Raw genomic sequence first — 20,788 nt, forward strand, 5'->3', positions numbered from 1 at the left:
TCGTGCCAGCTCTCAGAATTTTCCAATCATTTCTTTAGGATTTTTATTTGGAGCATGAATGGCTTTTTGAATGGAAGTCCTGATTGTGAAGCAGGGAGTGTGTGAACCACTACGCCATCAAAGGTTACTTAAAAAAAACAAAAACAAGACAAACCAGTGTAATGGTGATTGAAGGTTTCCAGTTGTATTTTTACTAGTTGAGCAGGTACTGTTGCTGTTAGCGTAAAGAGTCCTATCAGGCCAACCTATATCTTTCATAATACAGTATTGTCTATACAGTGATATAATTTTGTTATCTTTCCCATAGGCAAGGAAAATTCCCTGAAATGAAAGTCATCGTGCACTGAATATCACCAGCTTAGACATCAGCTCATTCATAAACATTCTGATATGCCAGGACAAAGGAGTGCGAGGACCACAAGCACTGGGCTACTAGTAGTATGCGACTGAGAAAATGTGGGTCATCTTGGGCCCAATTTTCTAGTACACTCAAAGTCCGTCATATCGTGCCCTTTATACATAATTGGTTAGAGTGGTAAAAAAAAAGTAATTCTCCATAGCAAAATTGTCTTTAAAGAAAATATATATTCCTTATATCGTCACTTGAAATATACTGTATAATCTCTGATCATTTACAGCAAAGAACAGTGTAACTGTTTACTCTAGGACACATTCTGCAGCAGCCCGCATCTTTTGGGGAGTTTTGCATAGATCCGAGTGTTGTGGTGACGCAGCAGCAGCAGCTCATGCGGTTTGGGCCGGGCTGGGTAGGGAGGATGAAGACAGCTCAGATGTATTTGTTGGCCAGATTCTGAACATCATTCTTGCTGAACTCTGTGCTTTCAGCAGATGACAGGTGCTCAAACAATTGCGTCACATGATGTCGCTCGTCCTTCTCCAGCAGCATCAGTACGACCTGAGGAAATGCATACCCACACCCTCATTTAGAATTTAAAAAAAGGGACCACACGCCAAAGAACTTTGGCATCCATATGCAAAGACAATGGAACATTAATTCCAGGTCCTTGAAATCCATCTCATTGCGTCCATGTACTAGAGCATTTTGTCTTATTAACTCACTCAATTCCACAAACAACTTCAGTCAATTAAATCATTCAATGCCAAGGAAGTTTTCTCATTAAAAAAAAAAAGTTTTTTCTTTTTCTTGGGTGGTTTGTAAGGGTTTGATGAGGTCTCCCTTAAATGACGTGCTTAAACAATGGTAATGAAGCGCACTGCCAGCAGAGCTGGTTAATGATGGGGTTATTAGCTGCACTGTAGAAGATAGCCAAACACCATTTCAGATTCAAAATCACCTCTGTTTGCCATCTGTTTACAGTTGGTAAAGGAGGACTTTACTGTCCTGGCCTTGACAGGACTCAACAACGGCTTTCAGTTGGACAATGTGAAGCATACACACGACAAGGGAATAAAGCTGTATAGAATTCACAGAATGTGTTATGATACTTGGCAGAAGCATGTGTTTCATAAAGGAAACAAAGTGCAACAACGACCTTGGATATATGAGGAGGTTGTCAAGGTTGTCATCAATAGCCACTAATGGTCTACATGCCATTTTGGTGCGTTGACGACATTCGCAGCGCTGATTTATAAACCACTTAATAGTTTATTATTTTGCAATCAAAAGCCAATGCTAAATGTTGTTTTTTCAGCTTTTTAGAAAGCAACCACTCTTCAGATGTTAGAAGCACAAATATTAGCGTCACTGTCACTGTTCTGCTTCCTTGTTCACTACAAAAAGCTATTTGTGGAGCAGCTGAATTTTCTGAAATTGCCTTCAACTGCTGAATACTAAAGAACAGAAAAAGGTTCTTTTATGCCTGGTGAAAGAGTCTATTTGATGTATACATCGTCGAACACAATATTCTGTGGGTCTTCGGAAATCGGTCACAATGCTCACTCACCGAGAACCTCTCAGTAGTATGAAGATGATTGAGGTGTTTGTAAACTAGGTTGGGGTCCTTGTCCAGTAGATGCGAGTCCAGCACTTTCACGATGAAGCTGATGGTTTGCCCGTTGAGCTGAGTGCTCAAAAACTGCGGAAGCAGCTCTGGAGCCGTTGAAGCCAACATGTCGGCGCCAGCTGCCATGTTACCACTGCTGCAGGCATTGTTTAAAGCTTGGCCAAATTCATACGCGTTGCTTGGTTGGAATTTAGTGCTCAACTCTTCTCTGAAACAACTATCAGAGGTTGCCACAGTTGACGTTTCCTGATCACCGTCCACCTGTGGAGGAGAATAAAGCATTGAAATCAAGTCTGTGTTTAGGTTAAGAAAGGTTTTGCTCAATAACTGTTTAGATATTAAAGTGGCACTACAATACATCTGCTCTTTATTCATTCACTGTCATTGATGGCTCAGGGATGCCAAAGATGCATTGTAACTGGGAGGGATGGCAGTGAAGGCCTTGCTGGGTTTCAGGCGGTCAAAGGCCCGTCCCATCCATGACTGATGATGATAAAGCAGGTTGCTTGAGAAAGTCAAGGACGCTTGAACGAAAACAATGATGCGGGCGTATTTATTTTATTTACAATCATACCTCAAAGGGGAAGTCGACCCCCAAATGTTCTTTACAATATGTTCTATGCCCCTTGACTAGTCTGAACACGGCATTCTAATTATGATTGTGTTTGTGGAATATGAATTAAGAGCCTGTTTTTCGATATTTCAGGTGGTGGCCATTTTGCCACTTTCTGTCCACTGATATGACATCATAGTTGCTCGGGGCTCAAATAATCAACAATCACAGCTCGTCAGTTTTCTGAAGCTGAGCTATGATTGGTCGCTACGTTTCCTCCATTGAAAAAGTCTTTTTCAAAAATAGCAATCTAATTCAGTTTTTCCTTTTGCGTACTATTCTTTTTTTTTTTTTTTTTTTTAATGAAAAAAAAATGTGGAAAAGTTGCCTTTTTGCCACTGTCGGAGCCACTGTCCCTGAAGGGAGTTGTATTTTTGTGTGAGTCACTTATTTTTGTCAGTGCAATAAAATATTTTTTATAATTGAGATTAATAAATGCAGATGTTGTAGTTCAGTTCTGTTGTTAAAGTCTTGGCCTTTGTATGGTCCGTTTTGTTTTGTACGGCCCTCACTGGCCACGTAGGGCTACTGCATTTAGAGGTGTGCTCTCTTTGACGGGGTCAAGGGTGAAAAGCAAGATTACAGTCAGGTGTGTGTGGACAAATAAGTTAGGCATGCAAGCTGGCCTCTCGGTTGGATAAGGTTTTTCAAAGCATTATTTGAAAGCAGGCTTGACAGCTCCGTATAGTTTATTAATCATCAACTCAACTGCTTATCCAACATCCACAACTTGACTCCTGACCTCTTTACCTGAACAAACAAATGGTGAATGAATGCATCGAAGCCTTGCTGAGACCTATAGATGCACTTTGACTTTATGACAAAAAAATTATATAAACAAATTAAGAATCACGATGATATGGGCAATTTGGATATGTGAAGCATTTACTGGATTGGAACTTGTGGAAACTTAACAATACTTTAAAACTGAAATGTTTGTTGGAAGTACATTGAACAATGGAAATAAATCAGAAACTTAAAAATTAGGCGGCAGCTGTGAGAATTGTGATTGGAAAAAGTGTGGGTGTACGGGGGACGTTGACTGCACACCCAACAGTTTCCTATTTGCTACTGCAGGACACATCGAATTTTGGGGCAGTTACAGCCAACGGTATCTTAAACCTATTCTGATGTCTTAGTGTATTAAAAAAATATCATAATGAGTTTTGAAGAGAGCCAATGATGGTTAAATAATGCGAGAAGCACAAGACAAATCCGTCCGCTCATCCATCCTGTGATGGTTTGCTGAACAAAACGCGTATCTCACGAGAGTAGATTTTCCACAAAAATAAAAAAATGGGTGTAACCTGCGACGTTTGTAAAAAGGGTTTGTTCGTAATTCCTGGTTCCACTATATTCAAAATGTGTACCTCCGTAATGGGGATGACCTTCCGGGATTTAGCTGGTGATTCGGCAATGAGACTTTGCTTGAGTAGATTTGTGACTTCCTCCAACTCCTTCTCTGCCTCCTGCACATTGGGATCCTGTTGCAGCACCTCCTGCAGGTCTGTACTGCATGCCAGGTAGTCCTGGCACAAGGAAAAACAAACCATATGGATACTCACTCACAAAGTGTGGGGGGCAAAATAGAGCATTAAATCAAAAGATAAGCAAATATCAGTCAATTCTATACTAATATGCGAACTCTTTATGCTGCAGATGAGTTCCAAAAGGAAATCATTAGCTGAAGCAAAACATCTATTGGATGAACAGACACTGAACCTGCACGACTTTCATCATATGGGCCCGCTGTCCTCACCTTAAGCCCTTTATTGGCCAGCGCTCGTCTGTAGAAAGCCTTCTTATTGCTTGGCTCCAGTTTGAGTGCTGCGTCACAGTCTTGCTTGGCCTCAGCAAACCTCTCAAGCTTCAAGTAGCAGAGGGCTCTGCCAGTAGAAAGGCACACACACACACACACTTAGGACATTTCTGTCTCTCATCAGCATCTCACCCGATTCTGACTCACTCTGACAGTAAAAACTTAAACACGACACAAAAGGAAAGGCCCAGAATCCAATTTGGTGATATTTTATGTCAACAAGGGTATGTAAACCGGTGTAACAGGTTTATAATAGTTTTGGAATGTTCAATCATTCATTTTGAGTTTTGTTTCGGTTTTAATTACCGGTAGTTTACTGAGTGGGTTTGTTAGTATGTATTAGTTTAACATTTTCCCCAAATGCTTAGTCTTAATTTAGTTTTTATTTGTTTTAATGTTATTAATCCATCCATTATCTGATCCTCGTGAGGGTCGCGGGTGTGCTGGAGCCTATCGCAGCTGTCTTTGGGCAGTTGGCGTGGTACACCCCGAACTGGTTGACTGCCAATCGCAGAGCACACATTGACAAACAACCATTTGCACTCACAACCACGCCTCAGGATAATTCAGTGGTGCATTAACCTGCCACGTACGTTTTTGGAAATGTGGGAGGAGAATGGAGTCCCCGGAGAAAACCCACACAAACGCGGGGAGAACATGCAAACATGCAGTCAAACCCTGCACTCCTGCCCTGTGACGCCGATGTGTTCACCATTCAACCATACCGCCCAGTTTAATAGAATAAATAAATATTATAATAATAATATAATAAATAATATAATATATAATATAATATAATAATAAATGAAAATCACAGTAGTGTGAAGTAATAACTCAAAAGTTTTATTTTAAAAAGATTTTAAACCGATTGTATCTACAAATAGGGTACAGGTACAAATGCAACATGAAACTGTTTTCATGTTAAATGCACCAACACAACTGTAACATCTTAAATTAAGCTCAGATGGTCCCACTTTCCATCCCTTGTTTGCCAAATTGCCCATTTCTAAACAGGATTTGTGGTTTAAATTCCTGTCGACAAGTAATAAATTCTGTCCTATTTTTTTCCTTTTTTTACATACATTATTCAGATTCAGAAAACTATTTATCCCCGTGGGGCAATTAGAGTAATTATTAGAGTATTGTATATACTTTTCATATATGAACCAAAAAAAAGAAGAGAATGGACAAAAGCAGGGGAATGGGGGGGCATAACAAATGCAAGGTTGTTGGAGAGAAGCGACATCATCTGGTGGCGCATTTTTATGAGCTGCGGCTAGATGATGTCGCTTCTAGGCAACACAGTAAAAGGACCACAACACCCAGACGACTGTTTGACCTTCCTACTTTCAGCTAACGGCCATGCTGCAATAACCAAATACATGCATTCAAATTCAAACCCAAAGATTAATGTACTGATATTAATATACAAAGATTAACTTCACTATCAAAACCTTGCTGTGTAATTATGTCTTGGCTGCAGCATGGTTAGGCTGATGTGTGTTTGCTCAGGTGTGGCTACAAAGTCTGGTTGCTCTACAGGAGAGCCACGAACAAACACAAACACAAAAAGGAAGTTTCCACCATCACACAATCAACAACCTAAGATTAAAACAACATGGAAGTTGGGTACCGTTTTTGCATTTTTGAGGATTTATTCAAGACCATGTTTGATGCTCATTACTTATCAGAGGTGGGCGCATCAGTAAGATTTGCAGGTCCATCATTCACCAATGAGCGGACCACCCGCCTGTCATCGTCAGTCTGTTGTTTATTCAAGCAGACCCAAAACTGTCATGTCAGTGCATCGCTCCATCAGTTTTTTTTACGCTTCCATCATTGCTAAATTGCAGTTCATGCCACTATTTTATGAGTGGCAGATCTCACTTTTCAGCGCTGTCGAGAACGTGACTATTGACATTCAGAGCACATGCAGTGCATCTAATCCAGAGAAGGACCACTCCTCGAGCTGATGTCCACAATCGCTGAATTGCTTACATCATAATATTTACAATCGATACTTACGGTCATCTCTTTGACTCAAAACTTTAATAAATTAACAAAATATAACATGCCATGTGTGCCTTGTAAACAAATAAATCTATATATATATTGCGCGTCGTCCCGCACGCGGTCTGTCCTTCAGTCTGTCCCTTTTCAAAACGTACCTACTTCACCGCGCCGCTGCCCACCGCCACTGCACTGCCACTGCGCCGCTCAGGCAGTGGCTCACTACGATCGCGCGGGCATCTTAGCGAAAAAATGTTGTCTACCCACAAGCATTGCAATGAAATTGTTAGTTATTTAGTAGAGCTAAACATCTCTTTATTTTCGCGATAAGCAATGAAGATGAACAAAAAGTTGAACCAAGCAACAACACTTTTGTGGGCCGAAGGCCCACCCTACCAGCCTTCCGCAGGAACTAGCTGATGAGCCGCCCGGAGGGCGGCGAACCAGCTAGTTGAATATAAAGTCAATTACACCAAATTCTGTTCCTGTCTCTCTCAAGCAACCCTCTCTCTCTCTCACTCTCTAACTCTCCATTTGGCATACGTGACCCAAACTGGAAGACATTGTGAACAAATTATTCTTGAAATAAATCAGTCGGTCCGTACTGATCCGGTTAGTGACGATTCCAGTGCCGGATGAAAAACTGCAATGCATTATCTGTCAGTTTTTTTTTTTTAAGTTTCCCATCATTCGACAGCAAAGACTGCTTGATGGTTCTTCCATCAGGACTGATGGAATGCCAACCTCAGCTTACCAGTATGCATTTCAGAAAACAAATGAAATAGAATGAAGTGTACATTTTTCGAACCTGTTGGTGTAGATCGCACATTCCTCTGGCTTTATCTGAAGGCAGTCTGAATACTTTCCCAGGGCATCTTGGTATTGGCCGTTTTTCACAAATGTGTTCCCATCTTGCTTCAAATCTGCAAAACGAACTTCTGCTTTCCTTTCTAGATGACATAAAAAACAAAGCATTGTCTACAAAAAACAAGTCTATTCCAATTCAAGAGAAATGTGAGAAAAATGTTACTGATACTGGAGGGATAGTTTGTGTGTCAAGGGTGTGGAACAGTGGCTTATTTGAATTTTAATCATTTTAAATCTTTGGGGCAATTCACACATTTGTTTTCGCAACCCGGCAACTGTTTTGTGAAAACAAACAAACAAAAAAACAACACTTGTGCTGTGTGAGTGTGTGTGTGTGTGTGTGTGTGTGTTAACACATACAGTAATCCCTCGTTTATCGAGGTTAATGGGGACCAAAACCACCCGAGATAAACGAAAATCTGTGGAGTAGCGCCCCCTCCAACCCCTGTATAGGTAAATGTAAATTGAATGGTATACATGCATGTAGAAGTAAATGTTGTCGTAATTAACATTACTTGATGCTATATACTAATAGATTTAAACATGTATAAGTTGGGTTAGGTTAGGGTATTAATAACAAAACACAGTAAACATATACATGTAGTACTGGATATGTTGCTCTATGCGACTCGCTGTTGTTTTGCTGACTTTCGCTGCTTCTCGCGGACCGTTTGCCGATTTTTTTGCGGACTTAAAAAATATATATGTATTTTTAATATGTTTGAAAAAATCCGCGATGCATTGAAGCCGCGATAAACGAACCTCGAAATAGTGAGGGATCACTGTATGTATATATATCTGTATGTGTGTGTATATAGAGAGAAATGTATTGTATTTTTTTTCTTTTATTTCTATGGCACTAATATAAAGCAAAGTTCTGTTAAAGCTCATTCAAGCAGAGACCAGTCAGTACATGAATGAGCCAATCCCAGCTCAAAGATGTGCCTTTCCGACGGTGGCCACGTGATAGACAGAGAACGTTTATAGCCTCCTTTCACACTTAAGAGCGTAATCCCCAGTGTACGTGTGGGTAGGCTAAAAACAGCAAGAGTTTTTTTAATCACAAACCTGCATCCTTGGCAGCCTTCTCAGCCCGAGCCTGGAGGACTTCAGCGCTGAGTGGCTCCTCTCTGCGGTGCTGCTGGGCCCAAAGAGGAACCAAAGGAATAACTGGGAGTTTCTCTCGCCAGTCCGCACCGTCCTGCTCGATCAGCAAGCGGGTGATCCTGAATGCATTGATTGACGGGACATGTAGACAAACATGTAACATCCCTCAAACACAGGCAAAACACAAAAGAATAATGAAGCACAAACATCAAGTAAGATGCATCACTACAATCCTGACTCACTAAAATGTGTATGAGAATGCTTCGGCTTCAAAGTGAGAAGTAAAGACTGATTAATACCGGTTGACACTGTCATGTGCGGCCTGCACGCCGACGTCGATCTGCAGAACAGTTTTGTAATCCACATAGGCCTTGCGGTAGCGCTCCAGGGACTCGTAAGCCATGGCGCGGCGCAGGAGGGGCTTGAGCGAGAAGGGCTGTAGCTCCAGGGCTCTGAGGAGTATAAATAGATGTGAAGAGAGGAAAAGGCAAAGGATCAAGACTGGTCGCAGATGCTGGTGTAAGAGGCACGTCCATCTAGATATGCCTGCTTTGACAAATGCCGTGTATATTCATTGGCTCATACATACAACGGAATGACCAACATGTATATTAAATGTTCATATTTTACCCGCCCCTGATGTAGGCGTAGAGTAAGCCTTTGGTTACCTAATTTAGCTGTACGACATTGGTATTATCAAACACACTCCATCATTAACATTCCTTTTCACTCAGTGTACACGCACAAGCAGAGCATTACAAGGTCAAAGAGTAACTCACCGTGTGCAGTCCTGAATGCAGTCTTGACTGTTGCCATCTTTCAGATAGCAAGCTGCTCTGTTAGAGTACAGAATACACAGATCATCTGGACTATCAGTACCTGCAAGAGAAGAGAAGAGCAATCTATAAATGCAGTACTAACATAGAATGCTCAGTTTCAACCATTTGTAATTGTCCACCTAAAACGACACAAGCAAATAAATGGGGAATTGGTGTTTTGTGCATTTTTAATGGTTTCTTTTTTTAATTCCATCAAGGTATGCATAAATATCTCTGGAGTAAGACTTTCTGGAGGCGAGCTGTCGGAGGAAGAGTTTGCGCGAAATATTACCTTCAATGTTTTTGGGCGTGTTTATGGCTGACACTAACCGTTTATTTTCACAATGTAGAGGTTGTTGATCAACCACCGCTCGTCCCATTTCGTCATCTTAAGAAGACACTACAGCTATTCTTTGTCTTTTCACTGTGATAGGAGGTCATTGGGACCCATTGAGGAGTTGGTTCAACCCCACAAAACTACTCATTACCAAAAGAACACTGTACCTACAGTGAAAGAAAATGTTGGTGGACGCATTATGCTTTATGGTTCTTTTTCAAGTGGAACTGGGCCCTCTGTCAACATGGAGAATTTTCAACAATCAGTGTTAGCACAGAGCAAAAAAATAAAAATAAAAAGCTTACTAGAAAAGCTGAAATGGGGGTTCTTCAGAAACACTTCGAAATTCCAGCAGGTGTGTGCTGGCTCTCATTTTACATGAGTGTGAATGTGATCGGTTAATTCTGAACACGGCCATATTGGAGGAGGATGTGCACACTTCTGCAACATTATCTCTTTGATTTTAGTCACCCTCGAAAGAGGATTTTTTTTACTTGACTGTATAGGTAATAGGTCACAGTGGCAATTTTTTTAATTCCTTAAAAAGTTCACTATATATATATATATATATATATATATATATATATATATATATATATATATATGGTGGACCGTCGGCCTCTCAGTGCAGAGGTGCAGGATACGATTCTGGCTCCGACCTCCCTCTGTGGAGTTTGCATGTTCTCCCTGTGCATTTGTGGGTTTTCTCCGGGTACTCTGGTTTCCTCCCGCATTCCAAAAACATGCATGACAGGTTAATGGAACACTCTAAATTGTCCCTAGGTGTGGGTGTGTGAGCCTGGATGGTTGTTCATCTCTGTGTGCCCTGCAATTGGCTGGCAACTGGTTTGAGAGTGCGTGTGTGTGTGTGTATATCTATATATATCTATATATATATTGCGCGTCGTCCCGCACGCGGTCTGTCCATCCGTCTGTCCCTTTTCAAAACGTACCTACTTCACCGCGCCACTGCGCCGCTCAGGCAGTGGCTCACTACGATCGCGCGGGCATCTTAGCGAAAAAATGTTGTCTACCCACAAGCATTGCAATAAAATTGTTAGTTATTTAGTAGAGCTAAACATCTCTTTATTTTCGCGATAAGCAATGAAGATGAACAAAAAGTTGAACCAAGCAACAACACTTTTGTGGGCCGAAGGCCCACCTTACCAGCCTTCCGCAGGAACTAGCTGATGAGCCGCCCGGAGGGCGGCGAACCACCACCTTACCAGCCTTCCGCAGGAACTAGCTGATGAGCCGCCCGGAGGGTGGCGAACCAGCTAGTATATATATATATATGTATATCTCACAGTAGAAGCAAGAGAATGATATGATATATATATATATATATAATACACACACACATAGTTTCTTTTGGATGCAGTATGACGTGATGCAGTTCTACTGCCATACATTCCGACATTAAAGGGATTTAGTTAAAAGTTAGAAAAACTTAAAACAGGCATGTGGCAAAGCTGAACAATCAACCTCCAGCCCCTTTTCAAGCTCCTGTTACCTGTTTACACAGAAAACATAGCCTCCACCAATTTTCATTTCTGCATCCATGGACGTCCAAATAAACAAGCCTCGAGTGTGTCTACGTACAGTACATTCATGGGCAAAAACATGAGGTACTTTGGCGGTTAATATTGTCAAGAATTGTACAGTGTATGAATGATTTATCCTTTGCAAAGAACATAATGCTCAGTTTTGATGGACACTATCAGAGAGTTATTCATCTAAAAATATGTTTATTATTGTGGAAGTAGGGTTCGAATCTGGGCTCTGGCCTTCCAGTGTGGAGTTTGCATGTTCTCCCCCGTGCATGTGTGGGTTTTCTCCGGGTACTTCAGTTTCCTACATTATTCCAAAAACATGGATAGTATGTTAATTTGACACTTTAAATTGTCCCTAGGTGTGAGTATGAGCGTGTGAGTGGTTGTTCATCTCTGTGTGCCCTGCGATTGGCTGGCAACCATTTCTGGGTGTAGCCCACCTGCTGCCTGAAGAGAACTGGGATTGGCTCCAGCATGCCCACGACCCTCATGAGGATAAGCGGCTGGGATGATGGATGGACGGATGGATGGACAGACGTACAGATAGGTTGTAATGGTTAAGAATTGCACAGTATTATACTCAGATGAGTTTATGATAATTTGGTGACCTTTCTAGACACATTAGAAAGTAAAAATAAGCAATGAGCAAGGAGGCAGGACAGTTTTAACAATTGAACATTGCACCTATATTTGGTCATTTTAGATTAAGTCAGAATGGATGTTCAACCTCAGGACAGAAATCCATCCATACATTTTCTAATCTACTTATCCTCACAAGGGTCGCGGGCATGCTGGAGCCAATCCCAGCTCTCTTCAGGTAGCAGGTGGGGTACAACCAGAACTGGTTGCCAGCCAATCGCAGGGCAGACAGACACTCACAGTTACACCTTCGGACAACATAGTGTTCAATCAGCATACCACGCATATTTTTAGGATGTGGCAGGAAACCGGAGTACCCGGAGACATCACACCCAGGCACGGGGGTCGAACATGCAAAAGGAACCATGCACCACTGCACTGTGAGGCGGAAGTCCAAAGCAGTTGACCACTGTGCCGTGCCAAACAGCAAAAAGTCCAATCATTTTGAAAAAGGATAGAATACAATACAATACAAGAAACTTTATCATTACAATAAACAGCTTTGCAAGGGTAAAACAAAAAAATCCCCATATTTCATTGAGTGCCCTGTTAGTGCCCTTTCTGACAGTTTATACATGTCATTATCATTATTTTTGGGGGGTGTTGTTTATCCTCACTGTTGCGCAGGTGTGCTTCAGGCTATCCCAACTGACTTTTTTGCAAGAGGCAAAACACAGCCAAAGGACAGCCTTATTGCAGTTATATTTCTGATACTTTGGGAGATTATGAGATAGGTGAAAGTCATGTATAGAATGTTGCAGGGACACGAGCGGACTTCAAACAGAGTCGCAAACCTCCGTCATATGGAAATGGTCCCATCATGTATGTAGATAAGAACAGCAGTGATACTGACTACATTCATCTATCATTCGTCCTCATTGATTCTCTTGCTTCTACTGTGAGATTTATAGCAATATTCTCCATTCAATTTCATGACAACGGACCGGCAGTCATGTGACCTGGACAGACCTGTGCAGGTGGGCTTAGTGCCAGGCTGAGGATAAAACAGAAACGCCGTCCATTTAGAGCATGCCCAAGGTGTCACATCACTCTTCTTGGGGGAAAATCTTGACTCACATTCACTTGTGTGGATCGAGAGGTTATTACTTGATGAGGCACATCAGAATAGCTTTTGAGTGAATTTCAATTGAAACATTGAAATATTTCAGACATTACAGTGGCAAGGTCATGTCCTTTGAATTACAGCTTTGATGATTCTAAGCTATACTTATTCGTGTGGCGCAGGTGAAAAAAGGTAAGCAGACACATAGCAGCTTCTTCTCACAACACGTTCACAAGCTAATCGCTATCGTAGTTACTTGAATGTCATTGTCGCACAACAAGCTTTGTGAGTGTACATACTAAGACTTCAGTATTAACATGCTCAGCCTTACCTGCATCGCTATAGCCTTGAATTGCTTGGGAGTATTTTTCCAGTGCGTCGCCAAACTGTCCATTCTTAAACAGCAGGTTACCTTCATTCTTTAAGCGGGACAGAGGCAAGGGGAGGGCTCCACAGGGCACATCAAGATTGACAGGTTCGCCAACATTTGTACCCGGTGGAGTTTCCTTGGTGCTGCCGCTGGCTTGATCAGCCTGAGATGACACTGATGATCCTCTCTTGACTGTTCCATTAGCTGCCTTGTCCTTCGCTTCTTGTGGGACTTTGTACTTGTCTGAGCTGCCACCTTTGCTTTTCCAGTGTCCGTGATGGGAGTACGAAGACTCATTGTGTGGGGCCCCGTCCCCTTTGCCATGGGGCCTCTTCTGCGCGTTACCCATGTCTCCCCTCTCCGCAGGAGCAGCTGAACAGCCGTCCCCTCCCAGAGTCTGGCTGGGTTCAACCGGACAATCTAGAGGGGAGAAAGAGAGCAAGAGAGAGGCAGGCAGAATGAAACACACCCACAGGAAGCAGTCACTGGTTACATCACAGTTGGAGGAGGGTTGAGATTCACATGACACATAAGAGCAGTTGGAGGAAGTGGCGGGGGGAATTACAAGAGCACTGGTTGGGTTGGGGGGAGGGCGAAAAAAAAAAACACGTGCGTGCATACAGTAACGTCACGTGGTCTTGCCGGAGGAGATTTGTGGCACAGCCACAGGGCAGTCATTCAGAATGACAACTCTAGCGAACAAATGTACTGTAGGCTACACTTAAATGTCATAAGACGCACAATCAACTAAAATACAATACAGAAGCTGGATCATAAAATTCTGCCTTTAGAATGTTATAATGTTGTCAATGTCAGATAAATTAAAAGCTGTTTAGCATCTCAGCACAATACAGAAAATTCTACTTACACCGTGTGTGTGTGTGTGTGTGTGTGTGTATGTGTGTGTGTGTGTGTGTATATATATATACACATATACACACACACACACACACACTCGTCAGCAAAACTATATATAACGTGTAATAAGTGCAGTGTAATGTAAATACCGGCCATCAGGCAGTAATGTACAATAGAAAGTACTGAAATACAATACTATAATATATACTGAGTGCTTCATTCATTCATATTAGTTAAAAAAAAATAATAATGATGACACGTGCAAGTGAGTGTGTAAATGAGCCTGGGTGTGCAATAGCATTGATATGTATATAGGCTATGTGAGTAAGTTTATACATTTTAAGTCTACTGCATTCTTATTATAGTAGTGTGAGGTAGTGTAGAACTCAAAATGCATCTAATGAGCGGTTTGCAATACTTTGTTTTGACTAGCTAAAAATAATCAGCGCTCAAAATGACGCCTTGTTTCCAGTTCAATATGCATTACAAATTTCAACATCGAATATCCCGTACAGTGAATACCTCTCGAAACGCAGTATATTATTTTTGTGTTTTGTGTACGGCCTAACGTTTGTACACGAATCTAATGTGGATGGTGGACGTGTTCTACAAAATCTGGTTTTAAAACTGCGTTATAAATGCATCCGTTCAGGAGCTTTTGCGTGACCACTTTTATAAACTGGAAATACCTTTCAGATTGACAAATTGCAAAATAAAGCAGAACGAGCTGATGTCATTACCCTGCGTGCACAGGTCCTTCACTGATATGGAAAAGTTGATAAGATGCGATTAAATGTTTCTACTGTGCGAATGCAAATCAGTCATTGATAACTTTGGATTCTTTTTAACATTCAACAACTCTCACCAATCTGCTCCAGTTTTGTCTCTTCGAAATGTTCCTCCTCCTCCTCCTGGATGATGATTTTTCTGCCTTTTCTCGTTTTCCCCTGTCGCACTTCTGTCATCTTCTTTGTAGTTTCAGACAGAAGTTGCTACATCACAAATAATTTCACACATCAGAATTTGTGACGTCATAGGAAGACAGACCATGACATCAGCGCTGGTGACCACAACTCCCATCAGCGGGCTGCTATTACTGTACTTCAGCTTCAACCATTTTCTCTTGATTAATTTTGTATTTAGATGTGACGGCACACAAAAGGCAGCGACACCTGGTTGACAAAAAGTGAAACTGCAGTTAATACCTCCAGGCAGATGTCCTTGATTGTCGACTGTGTCCCGAATATTATTTCATTATCCGTACCACTTTATTTCTATGAAAAATGCGCCACACAAAAAAAACATTCAATTGAAAATCATGAAGTATGGCAGGAATTGAGTGTGCCTTTTTGGATCTTGTAAGAAGATATTTTTTGAGCGGTCGACAGCTTGACCTGACGCCTTAGAAAAGGCGGAAGCATTTACCGTACAAACGGTTCAAAATAGCAGTCGTGGTTCATTAGAATCACTTTAAATAGTGGCTGACGAGTGCTGACTCCCATTTAACATGAGTTTGAATGTCATTAGTTAATTCTGAACAGACTCGATAATAAGAATGGGTGCACAATCGTGCAAAAAGATTGACTTAGTTGTTTATTTTTCCTTCAACATTATCTCAGGTGTTAATTTTTCACTTCTCTAAAACATTACTTTTTCCCCCCCAATTAAATTATAGGTCGGTGGAACAGTGGGCGACTGGTTAGCACATCCGCCTCACAGTGCAGAGGTTCAGGGTTTGATTCCGGCTTTGACCTTCCTGTGTGGTGTTTACATGTTCTCCCATGGCTGTGCGGATTTTCTGCAGGTAGTCCTCCCACATTCCCCAAAACATGCATGGCAGGTTAATGGAACACTCAATATAAATTCTCCCTAGATTAGCTGGCAACCAGTACAGGGTGTCTCTGGCCTCCTAGCCGAAGACGGCCGGGATAGGCTCCAGCACGCCCGCGACCCCCGAGAGGATAAGCGGATTAGAAAATGTATGGATGGATGAATTATAGGTTACAAGTCAATGTAACAGTGGGAAACGTTTTGAAATCATTTATCTTGCTCTCGTTTTATTTCTTTCCCCAAAAATTGGAAATTTGACCAGGGATGTGTAGACTTTTTATAGCCACTATTAATGCTCTTCCATCATATCGCAGAAGGAAGGTACAATAAAATGCACCCATCAGACCAGTTGCCATTCATACACCTGCATACATTATGCATGGCTTTTTGCTAATAAATTATGGTGGAGCTCAATTAAACAGGCCTAAATTTCACAGTAAGTACATTTGAGAGTAAATTGAGATAATCTTTATTCCGTTATACTGTAGTGGACTCACCGTATTTGAGTTTCAGCACTTGCTAATTCAGCGACATGTCACAATGCCACCCCAAAATCAAAATAAAATATTCTCTTTGTACTTTGGAGGACAAATTACTTTCTAGCGTATGTACCATATTTTTATTGTTTTGTAGTGTAACCATGGCAAAATAGTTGTCTGCACAACCAGGCTTTTGCTCAACCACATTTTTTGTGCAGATCGGCTGAAGTTGTACCAACACTCGAGATCACAAATCTAAAAGCGGCAGTATCAGCTGCTTAAAATGCACTAGCCTTTCCAAGTATATATGTGCTCTAAATTATGAATCTGCTAAATTGTAAGCATTTTTAAAAAACTTTTTGATGTGCTTTGTGGTATAGTTATGGTTGAATCTTTAATCACATACAATCAATTTTAGCGGAGTCTCAATTGTTGTCAATTTTACTGTTTGAGGACAATTGGGACTGAGCCTGAACGTGAATAGTAATAGTTACTGGTTAGTTCTCATTTGCCTCAGGTTGGCTCTGCTCACGCTGCTGCACAAAACAACCGCATGCTGTTAGTCCCCTCCCAACTTGTAACTGTATATGCCTTTGTGTGCTACACAAACCAGTTTAATGTGCACTGTTCATAACCTCAAAATGTCATGACATCAAACGTATGAAAAACACCGCTAGGCCATATATATAAAACAATCAAATGATAAGTTACACTGTAAACTGAGGAGAGCCCTGTTGTGTAACTCACAGTGGCTGCAGCATTCTGTGGCTCTTCTCTCAGCACCACTCTCAGGTCTTCAACAGCCATTTGGAAGTTCCCCATTTCATTGTACACAGCGGCACGACGTAGCAAAGCTGGAGTGGATATACATTAGTCATTGTTATAATTCGGTTGTTTCCTGTTCTAGAGGAATGTTTTTCATTGAGGGTCTGCAGAAGTGCTCAAAAGCATCCATCCATCCATTTTCCGATCCGCTTCTCCTCGGGGGGTGCTGGAGTCTATCCAAGCTGCCTTCGCGCAATAGGCGGGGGACACTCTGAACCGGTTGCCAGCCCATTGCAGGGCACACAGAGACAAACAAACATCCGCGCTCACACTCACGCCTAGGGACAATTTTGAGTGTTCAATTAACCTGCCATGCATGTTTTTGGAATATAGGAGGAAACCAGAGTACCTCATGAAATTCGAATACTGGGAACAATTCAGTATGATGTTGCATAAAAAAATCAACTCAAATAACTTAATAAACAAACACCAATCGTACAGGAAAAAAATCACCATTCAGATTTGTGAGCGAAGGAGAAAGACCAACAACCATGAGTAAAAAGAGAAGGACCTGCTACAAAAGGCCCCCCCAACATGGGATGTGGAGATAGACCTGGGAGGAAAACTGCAGTTCCTGCGGGTTGTCTAGGCAACCCTCTGGCCGGATGTGGTACTGTGGTCTGAATAGGCAAAGAAAATAAACCTCATTCAGCCTACAGTCTCATCACCAGGCCCTGAAACGGAAGAAATCCAAGTTTCAGGATCTGTTAAGTTACTTCAAGGAGAAGGGATGGCAAGCATGGCTGTTTACAGTCACAGCTGGTTGTCTACTATGATTGGAGAATGCTAACGTCTGTCGGATCAATATGAACACTGAGAAAGGCAGATGCTTGCGGAAAAGAGCCTCTTGTTGGTGATGAAGCAGGTAAAGATGGAAGCGAGGAAGGGGAGATGGGCAGTGATTTGGCCACCATTGAGAGAGTGTTGTGGTTCAGTGTTGAAACCTGCCTCCACTGCCAAAACTATCAAAAGCTGGTAATTCTGATAGTACTGTGCGAACAAGGTGCAGGCTGCTATTAAAACTTCCAGAACACCTCAGCAGTGTGGCAAGCTGTTCGCCGTACCACACCATCTTGATTCATGCAAGGGTTCTCTTACCAACTATTGATTTGTATGTGAATGAAAATACCTTTCAGGAGACCAACATTTCTATTTTGAAAAAAAATATCAAAACAATTTTTTTTTAATGGTTTCATATAATGTTCAAATGGTGTTAGGTGGCAAATTCGTTTTTCAATATGAATTATCATCATCAGAATTACCATTAATATTTCACTGTGAATTGAATACACCATTTTCTTCCACTTTTTTTAATTGAACAGTGAAACACCACAATATTCAAAATATTTTTGATGGCCCGTGTATATAAGAATAAAGTACCTTTCACGTTGCAGGGTTCGAGTTCCAATACACTTTGGCAGTCATTCATGGCCCTTTTCCATTGCTTGAGTTTGATCCCTGCTTGGGCCCTGTTATTGTAAGCTGCCACCGAGGGCATGATGGCGATGCTCCTGCGATCGGATGATACAAGGGGATCACAGTTTGTCTTCAGGCAGGCAGAGGCCCAGCATATATAGAGAAACAACATTTGAAAAGTCTGACCTGGTGTAGTACGCAACTGCCTCCTCATAATCATTTGCTCTGAAAGCTTCATTTCCTTTGTCTTTTTCACGCTCTGCCAGAAGATGTCTCACCTCTGCTGTCAGCGCTGGATGTATTGGTGAGACACAATTTGGACATTAGAGCAGTTACAAAACTCCATGCATTTGGCACTGGACAAATAACATTGAGTTGAATTACATGAAGGATCCACTTGAGTCGTGGGATGCACATTTCTCATGGCAGGCTGGTCATTTTTAATAACATTCCCATCAATTCTCTGACATTCTTTCTCCACATCAAACCTAGAAGAAGATGATAAGGCAAAATACATAGATATGTGGATCGATGTTATTCCTTTTTGATCTTCTGTTTATATATATATATATATACACACACACACACGCACACACACACACACACACACACACCTGTATGTGTATACTTTTTTTTTTTAAAGACAAACACTCACTTGTCCCATTCTCGATAATCACGTGGCTGGACACGCTTTTGTTTACGAGCTGAAATCTGTGCGGGCAGGGAAAAAAAATTGTTATCCAATCGAGCAAATTATTTAAATGAATCTGTAAACAGAAGGAAGCAGAATTACTTTGCTGAAGGGAAGAGAGCAATTGGACCCTCTTACAGGTGGAATGTTTTGATCCACAACATCCTCAAACATTAACAGATTTTTAAGAGAAGTCTCTGTCACTCTGGCTTCATCTTGCCAAATCTGCAAAATCAAAGATTTTGAGTAATGTTTTCCTGATACAATAAATATCAATAATTGAATTAGTAAAATAATGCACCCTCAACTCATCCGCAATATGATTCCACTCATCTGCTGAAAGGCTGGAGGATGTGGTCACAGGATTTTCCTTCCTCAGAGCTCGGCTCCGAGGGTTCAATTTCTCCAGGTGATTCTCACAGAACTCGATCAGATGAGGATAAATGCCCTCCTTTCCAGACCTAGATATAAATACATTTGTTTAGTAGAGGCTAGGTGTGCTTAATTCATATTTTAGAGTCAATGGCTGCATGTATTGTTATTGGTTGGGTTCTTGGGACTCACGGTGGTTATGTGTTGATGCTTTTTAAAATAGCATAATCTGCACACAAATCGATTAGCTGCATGCACACAGCTCTCATGATCTGTATCGATTAAGTTAATACCGTGGAGGTTTTTTTTAAATTATCATTGCAGGGAGTGTTTTGTTGAGGGTGTATTGTGAATTGTGAATTTCTCCATTGCGAGACTAATAAAGGTTTTCTTAACTTATTACGTAGTGATGCAGACAGTTGGCGTTGTGTATGCTTGGACTGGCTCCCGACAACCGGGATAGAAAATGCAGTCGACATGAGACAGTCAAAAAATAGTACACTATACATTACAATGACAACCATTGTCACGGATTGTTCTCTGTTTAATGTAAGATGACAACTATCATGTTTGTGAAGCACAATTTTGATTCAAATAATTGTTTTGAATATGCACTTTTGTAATTACCTGAGTAATATAAGGATTTTCTCCAGGTATTTGGCATCCTTGCATTTGTCAATGTAATCGTATTCCAGGTGCTCCACTGGGATCTTCAGGGACCCGCAGTCAGAGGAAGTGAAATGGTTTTGAAGAAAGGAAGCTGAACTCATGACTATGCACTTTATTCCTCGCAAATTTGATGAAATATTATTATTAATAAAAGAAACCCTTTTAGTCGTTAAACACACTTTTCTCAGAATAAACGCAAAGACACAACTCTATTGATCGTTATTGATCCTAGTGTTGGTTATTAATCCCCTACACTTGGACTCCCGGAATGGCTTTATAACGAACAGTGTTTGAAGCGTTGCCCGTGGAAACGAGAAAAGGTTGCATACGTCATCAGATGGCGTCAGGGCGTGATAGATCAAAGTATGGTCAATTATATTTCCACAGACATTTTTTTTAAATTTAAGATCCAAAATTCTCAAACTTGAATTCATTCATGTCTGATATTTAACCAAGCACAAATCCAA

The 20,788-nt window shown here is 41.3% G+C and overlaps 1 protein-coding gene across 1 annotated transcript; it reads right to left on the minus strand.

The window, feature by feature from the left end:
- Positions 1–162: 162 nt before the first annotated feature.
- LOC127600785 (sperm-associated antigen 1-like) lies at positions 163–20,437 on the minus strand. The gene is made up of 18 exons (XM_052065578.1): positions 20,280–20,437; positions 19,582–19,741; positions 19,383–19,505; positions 19,245–19,300; positions 18,974–19,077; positions 18,776–18,881; positions 18,554–18,684; positions 17,096–17,202; positions 14,905–15,031; positions 13,143–13,601; positions 9,181–9,280; positions 8,701–8,853; positions 8,363–8,520; positions 7,236–7,377; positions 4,358–4,484; positions 3,969–4,127; positions 1,926–2,246; positions 163–916 (listed from the first exon to the last, which is right to left on the minus strand). Exons 1-18 carry the CDS (start codon positions 20,420–20,422, stop codon positions 788–790), a joined length of 2,805 nt encoding a protein of 934 aa, XP_051921538.1. The 5' UTR covers positions 20,423–20,437; the 3' UTR covers positions 163–787.
- Positions 20,438–20,788: the final 351 nt, after the last annotated feature.

The sequence above is a fragment of the Hippocampus zosterae genome, chromosome 5 (genome assembly GCF_025434085.1).
Source record: "Hippocampus zosterae strain Florida chromosome 5, ASM2543408v3, whole genome shotgun sequence".
Lineage (NCBI taxonomy): Eukaryota > Metazoa > Chordata > Actinopteri > Syngnathiformes > Syngnathidae > Hippocampus > Hippocampus zosterae.

What these genes read in the sequence shown, in the direction of transcription:
- LOC127600785 (XM_052065578.1), bottom strand. Translation starts at nt 20,422, where the DNA reads ATGAGTTCAGCTTCCTTTCTTCAAAACCATTTCACTTCCTCTGACTGC. An exon ending in CACAGAATGCTGCAGCCACT is followed by an intron (nt 15,032 to 17,095) that starts GTGAGTTACACA and finishes TTTGTGATGTAG; the next exon opens with CAACTTCTGTCTGAAACTAC. An exon ending in TGGCCAATAAAGGGCTTAAG is followed by an intron (nt 4,128 to 4,357) that starts GTGAGGACAGCG and finishes TCCTTGTGCCAG; the next exon opens with GACTACCTGGCATGCAGTAC.